The sequence below is a fragment of the Entelurus aequoreus genome, linkage group LG01 (genome assembly GCF_033978785.1).
Source record: "Entelurus aequoreus isolate RoL-2023_Sb linkage group LG01, RoL_Eaeq_v1.1, whole genome shotgun sequence".
Taxonomy (NCBI): domain Eukaryota; kingdom Metazoa; phylum Chordata; class Actinopteri; order Syngnathiformes; family Syngnathidae; genus Entelurus; species Entelurus aequoreus.
Window position 1 is genome coordinate 65,335,163 of NC_084731.1, and position 7,500 is coordinate 65,342,662.

Below are 7,500 nucleotides of genomic sequence, written 5' to 3' on the forward strand. Positions count from 1 at the left end.
TGATAAAAAAGTCGTCAAAAGCATGTTGTTTCAATGTTATATTTGTGTTGTAGAATATTGGTTGGAAAATGACCCAAATTTCAATGGTCAAGTCAACGTCAGAACCCAACATTGATTAAACGTTGTCAAAATGCATGTTGTTTCACCGTTGTATTTGTGTTGTAGAATATTGGTTGGGAAATGACTAAATTTCAATGTCAAATCAACGTCACAACCCAACGTTGATTAAACGTCAAAAAGCATGTTGTATTTGTGTTGTAGAATATTGTTTGGGAAATGACCACATTTCAATGGTCAAATTCACATCACATACTGACATTGAATAAACGTCGTCAAAAAGTATGTGGTTTCTACGTTATATTTGTGTTGTAGAATATTGGTAGGGAAATGACCAAATTTCAATGTCAAATCAACGTCACAACCCAACGTTGATTGAGCATTGTCAAAAATCATGTTGTTTCAACGTTGTATTTGTGTTGTAGAATATTGGTTGGGAAATGACCAAATTTCAATGGTCAAATCAACGTCAGAACCTGACATTGATTAAACGTTGTCCAAAAGCATGTTGTTTCAACGTTGTATTTGTGTTGTAGAATATTGGTTGGAAAATGACCAAATTTCAATAGTCAAGTCAACGTCAGAACCCAACATTGATTAAACGTCGTCAAAAAGCATATTGTTTCAACGTTGTATTTGTGTTGTAGAATATTGGTTGGGAAATGACCAAACTTCAATGTCAAAACAACGTCACAACCCAACGTTGATTAAACGTTGTCAAAAACCATGTTGTATTTTCGTTGTAGGATATTGGTTGGGAAATGACCAAATTTCAATGGTCAAATTAACATCACAACTTGACATTGAATAAACGTCATCAAAAAGTATGTTGTTTCTACGTTGTATTTGTGTTGTAGAATATTGGTTGGGAAATGACTAAATTTCAATGTCAAATCAACGTCACAACCCAACGTTGATTAAACGTCAAAAAGCATGTTGTATTTGTGTTGAGAATATTGGTTGGGTAATGACCACATTTCAATGGTCAAATTCACATCACACCCTGACATTGAATAAACGTTGTCAAAAAGTATGTTGTTTCTACGTTGTATTTGTGTTGTAGAATATTGGTTGGGAAATTACCAAATTTCAATGTCAAATCAACGTCACAACCCAATGTTGATTAAACATTGTCAAAAATCATGTTGTTTCAACGTTGTATTTGTGTTGTAGAATAACGGTTGGGAAATGACCAAATTTCAATGGTCAATTCAACATCAAAACCTGACATTGAATAAACGTTGTCAAAAAGCATTTTGTCTCAACTTTGTATTTGTGTTGTAGAATATTGGTTGGAAAATGACCAAATTTCAATGGTCAAGTCAACGTCAGAACCCAACATTGATTAAATGTTGTCAAAAAGCATGTTGTTTCAACGTTATATTTGTGTTGTAGAATATTGGTTGGGAAATGACCAAATTTCAATGGTCAAGTCAACGTCAGAACCAGACATTGATTAAATGTCATCAAAAATCATGTTGTTTCAACGTTATATTTGTGTTGTAGAATATTGGTTGGGAAATGACCAAATTTCAATGGTCAAATCAACGTCAGAACCTGACATTGATTAAACGTTGTCCAAAAGCATGTTGTTTCAACGTTGTATTTGTGTTGTAGAATATTGGTTGGAAAATGACCAAATTTCAATAGTCAAGTCAACGTCAGAACCCAACATTGATTAAACGTTGTCAAAAAGCATATTGTTTCAACGTTGTATTTGTGTTGTAGAATATTGGTTGGGAAATGACCAAATTTCAATGTCAAATCAACGTCACAACCCAACGTTGATTAAACGCTGTCAAAAATCATGTTGTATTTTCGTTGTAGGATATTGGTTGGGAAATGACCACATTTCAATGGTCAAATTAACATCACAACCTGACATTGAATAAACGTCGTCAAAAGGCATGTTGTTTCAACGTTGTATTTGTATTGTAGAATATTGGTTGGAAAATGACCAAATTTCAATGGTCAAATTAACATCACAACCTGACATTGAATAAATGTCGTCAAAAAGTATGTTGGTTCTACGTTGTATTTGCGTTGTAAGATATTGGTTGGGAAATGACCAAATTTCAATGTCAAATCAACCTCACAACCCAACGTTGATTAAACGTCAAAAGCATGTTGTATTTGTGTTGTAGAATATTGGTTGGGAAATGACCAAATTTCAATGGTCAAATCAACATCACAACCTGACTTTGAATAAACGTCGTCAAAATGTATGTTGTTTCTACGTTGTATTTGTGTTGTAGAATATTGGTTGGGAAATGACCAAATTTCAATCTCAAATCAACGTCACAACCCGACGTTGATTAGACATTGACAAAAAGCATGTTGTTTCAACGTTGTATTTGTGCTTTAGGTGTGACCTGTATGGCTGTTGATCAAGTATGCGTTGCATTCGCTTGTGTGTGTGGAAAATCTGCATATACTATGTGACAGGGCCGGCACGCTGTTTGTATGGAGAAAAAGCGGGCGTGACGACAGGTTGTAGAGGACGCTAAAGGCAGTGCCTTTAAGGCAGGCCCCCAATATTGTTGTCAGGGTGGAAATCGGGAGAAATTCGGGAGAATGGGTGCCCCGGGAGATTTTCGGGAGGGGCACTGAAATTCGGGAGTCTCCCGGTAAAATCAGGAGGTTTGGCAAGTATGGTGTGCAGGCTTCTCCTATTATTTTCCCTTTAATCAGGACTGGTGATGACCACAGTAGTCGTCACAGGAACAATAAAGGACAAAATGCGTTCCACTCCAAGAGACGCCTGTGTGGCCCAGGGTGCGGCTCCCCCACCCACAATGCAGGCTCCAACCTGTTCCTGTTGCATTCTTTTCATCCAACATTGTCCTGCTGGAATTACGCTGCGAGGTGTGACAGAATGGCCTTCATAAACTTTATTGTGTAATGTTGACTTCCTTTGGAATCAGGAGAGTTGCACGCTAACTTATAAATGATTAGGGTAGCAACTTGGCAAGAGGACACAAACTGACAAAAGACATCTTGCGAAGTTTGATTTATTGAGGTCAGGGTTTTAAAAGCTATACCACATTGCCATCTGGTGGCTGCATGCATGTGCTGACGCGACTTCCATTTGAATTGATTGTATCTTTATTTTATTTCTCCAAATCAAACCAAGGCTCACTCTTCAGCCGCTGCCTCCACCTGCTCCTGCTCCTGCTCCTGCTCTTTCTTCTCCTCCACAGCGGGGACCTCCACCTCCACCTCCTCCTTTTTCCCCTCACTGGCGGTCACCACCGTCTCCGACTTGGTGACTGTGATGGTGCTCTTCACTGCTGCCCCCTCGTGGCCGGAGGCGGAACCGCTGCTGGCCTTGACAGCGCCGAAGGAGCAGCTCATGTAGGACGGGGTGCGAGAACTCTCCAGACCATAAGTCTTGTAGTTTAAAGCTGTATATTCATTAAAAAAAAAAAACATCTGTTAGACATTTAGATGATCTAAATGTGTATTTTTCTAATTACAGTTGTAACTCAACTTAAGAGTGTTTTGAGACCAGAGCTTATTGGTTTTGTTTTAAGTTACAGGCATCTTCGCCGTGAGTTGGCATAGCAAACGTCACATTGAGCCCAGTAACATCCCCCTAAAACATCTGGTCTTACTCGCTAGCATTAGCTTACACTCGGAAAAAAACGCTTGGTTGAAATATACCCAATTTGAGTCGTTTTCGAACCAGCTTCTGGGTCACTATTGGACACAACCAATTTAAACCAGCAAGATGGGTTAAATATTCAACCAAAATGCATGGGTCATTTTAACGGCAATGCTGGGTTGATTCTACCAAGTACATTGGTTAAATAAATGCTCAACCCAAATGATGGGTCATTTCAACTACAAAGCTGGGTTAATTCTACCAAGTACATCGGTTAAATAAATACTCAACCCAAATGCATGGGTCATTTTAACGGCAATGCTTCGTTAATTCTACCAAGTACATTGGTTAAATGAATACTCAACCCAAATGCTGCGACATTTTAACTGCAATGCTGGGTTAATTCTACCAAGTACATTGGTTAAATTAATACTCAACCCAAATGCTGGGTCATTTTAACTGCAATGTTGGGTTAATTCTACCAAGTACATCGGTTAAATAAACACTCAACCCAAATGTTGGGTCATTTTAACTGCAATGCTGGGTTAAATCTACCAAGTACATTAGTTAAATACATGCTCAACCCAAATGCTGGGTCATTTTAACGGCAATGCTGGGTTAATTCTATCAAGTACATTGGTTAAATAAATACTCAACCCAAATGCTGGGTCATTTTAGCTGCAATGTTGTGTTAATTCTACCAAGTACATCGGTTAAATAAATACTCAACCCAAATGCTGGGTCATTTTAACTGCAATGCTGGGTTAATTCTACCAAGTACATTGGTTAAATAAATACTCAACCCAAATGATGGGTCATTTTAACAGCAATGCTGGGTTAATTCTATCAAGTACATTGGTTAAATAAATACTCAACCCAAATGCTGGGTCATTTTAGCTGCAATGTTGTGTTAATTCTACCAAGTACATCGGTTAAATAAATACTCAACCCAAATGCTGGGTCATTTTAACTGCAATGCTGGGTTAATTCTACCAAGTACATTGGTTAAATAAATACTCAACCCAAATGATGGGTCATTTTAACAGCAATGCTGGGTTAATTCTACCAAGTACATCGGTTAAACAAATACTCAACCCAAATGCTGGGTCATTTTAACTGCAATGCTGGGTTAATTCTACCAAGTACATTGGTTAAATTAATACTCAACCCAAATGCTGGGTCATTTTAACTGCAACGCTGGGTTAATTCTACCAAGTACATTGGTTAAATTAATACTCAACCCAAATGCTGGGTCATTTTAACTGCAATGTTGGGTTAATTCTACCAAGTACATCGGTTAAATAAACACTCAACCCAAATGTTGGGTCATTTTAACTGCAATGCTGGGTTAAATCTACCAAGTACATTAGTTAAATACATGCTCAACCCAAATGCTGGGTCATTTTAACGGCAATGCTGGGTTAATTCTATCAAGTACATTGGTTAAATAAATACTCAACCCAAATGTTGGGTCATTTTAGCTGCAATGTTGTGTTAATTCTACCAAGTACATCGGTTAAACAAATACTCAACCCAAATGCTGGGTCATTTTAACTGCAATGCTGGGTTAATTCTACCAAGTACATTGGTTAAATAAATACTCAACCCAGATGCTGGGCATTTTAACTACAATGCTGGGTCAATTCTACCAAATAAATGTAGGGTTTTTTCATGTTTTTGTAGTCCAAACTCCGTGACGGGCAGAGGTCAGTATTGCAACTTGTTGTTTTGTAAACTCGCCACCAACCAGTAACACAAAAACTACCCGACTCCTTAGAAATAACCCAAAATATGACCTAACAGGCCCAACCCAGTATTTGGGTAGAAACAAATAACCCATCATTTTTTTACTGTGTATAGCTAGAGATCCACACAACTTTGTTTTCAAGCATAGGCGAGCGCGAGGGACAGTGCTGAGAAGAATAAACGGACAATATTCATTGAATTAAGGAAGGAAATCGTCAGCTTGGCAAAGCAATTCGGCCGTATCACTGCTAGTCTGCGGCAAAACAGCCAAGAACGACGGACATTTAACAACTGAAATATGGAAACGCTGCTGATGGGGTGTTTGACGGAAGCTGGAATAAGACACTATTTCTATATCTATTTTACGGAGGACTGTAGTTAATCATAGAACTGGCACCCAATGTTATTTTTTAAAAAGTATTGATTTTGAATTGAGAATCTTTTTGAATCGTTAATCGATTCTGAATCGAATCATTACCCCCCAGAATCGAATCGAATCGTGTGGTGCCCAAAGATTGACAGCCCGAGTAAATACTGTACATTATTTTCACATGACTTCATACAACATGTGTGGTAGTTAGTAGTCCAGTCGGTGGTATTGTTTTGATACAATATTGATTAGCTAGAAGTTTGTTTTCATTTCAAATGCATCTCACAGACGTTTTGAGGGAGACTATTTGAGCTTGGTCACAGTAACTCGAAGTACTACTGCGTGGGAATACATGAATTACGCACACGTCACTTTGGACACGTTGGTCTTGATTCCAGTTGCCAGCCTACAAAGAGAAGGAGATGATGCATTATTACATGACGTCATGACGATGTCCACGCTGGGTGACACCATACCTGTCCTCCTCTCCCTCCAGCAGCTTCCTGTAGGTGGCGATCTCGATGTCCAACGCCAGCTTGACGTTCATCAGTTCCTGGTACTGGCGCACCTGCAGGGCCATGTCCTGCTTGGCCCTCTGGAGGGCTTCCTCCAGGTCTCGGATGCGGAGCTTGGCGTCTTTCACCGCCAGTTCGCCGCGCTCCTCGGCCTCCGCGATCTGAGCCTCAAGGCTGTTGATCTGCACAAGGAAATAGTTTAGCAATGGAGAAAAGTCTGGTTGTACTACATAATAGTACATAGTATTCTACCAAGTAGTGCACAGTATTCTACTGAGTAGTAAAAAGTGTTCAACTGAGTTGTACATTGTGTTCTGCTGAGTAGTGCACAGTATTCTACTGAGTAGTGCACAGTGTTCTACTGAGTAGCACACAGTATTCTACTGAGTTGTACACAGTGTTCTAGTGAGTAGCACGCAGTATTCTGCTGAGTAGCACACAGTATTCTACTGAGTTATAAATTGTGTCCTGCTGAGTAGTACACAGTATTCTAGTGAGTAGCGCACAGTGTTCAACTGAGTAGTGCACAGTATTCTACTGAGTTGTACATTGTGTTCTGCTGAGTAGTGCACAGTAGTCTATTGAGTAGTACAAAGTGTTCTACTGAGTAGCACACAGTATTCTACTGAGTTGTACATTGTGTCCTGCTGAGTAGTACACAGTCTTCTGCTGAGTAGTGCACAGTATTCTACTGAGTAGTGCACAGTGTTCTACTGAGTAGCACACAATATTCTACTGAGCAGCACAGAGTATTCTACTGAGTAGCACACAGTTAAAGTATTCTACTGAGTAGCACACAGTTATCTACTGAGTAGTACACAGTATTCTACTGAGTAGCACACAGTTATCTACTGAGTAGCACACAGTATTCAACAGAGTAGTACGCACTGTTCTATCGAGTAGAACACAGTAGAACACTACGTACTACTCAGTAGAATACTGAGTGGTACGCAGAATTCTACTGAGTAGCACACAGTATTCTACTGAGTCGAACACAGTTAAAGTTTTCTATTGAGTAGTACACAGTTAAAATCTTCTACTGAGTGTTCTACTGAGAAGCACACAGTATTCTACTGAGTAGTACACAGTATTCTACTGAGTAGCACACAGTATTCTACTGAGTAGTAAGCAGTTAAAGTATTCTACTGAGTAGCACACAGTTATCTACTAAGTAGTATGTAGTGTTCTACTGAGTGGTACGTAGTGTT

At 39.1% G+C, this 7,500-nt stretch overlaps 2 protein-coding genes across 3 annotated transcripts in view; both read right to left on the minus strand.

Annotated features, from left to right (window-relative positions):
• LOC133655839 (uncharacterized) overlaps positions 1 to 7,500 on the minus strand; it is a 247,619-nt gene that overhangs the window by 198,633 nt on the left and 41,486 nt on the right. The window lies entirely within an intron of this gene.
• LOC133636142 (keratin, type II cytoskeletal 8-like) overlaps positions 3,193 to 7,500 on the minus strand; it is a 20,372-nt gene continuing 16,064 nt past the window's right edge. Inside the window, exons 7-9 of the mRNA XM_062029895.1 lie at positions 6,254 to 6,474; positions 6,143 to 6,183; positions 3,193 to 3,461 (exon numbers count right to left, since the gene is read on the minus strand). Coding sequence (XP_061885879.1) covers positions 3,193 to 3,461; positions 6,143 to 6,183; positions 6,254 to 6,474 — 531 coding nt within the window. The remainder of the gene's footprint in view (positions 3,462 to 6,142; positions 6,184 to 6,253; positions 6,475 to 7,500) is intronic.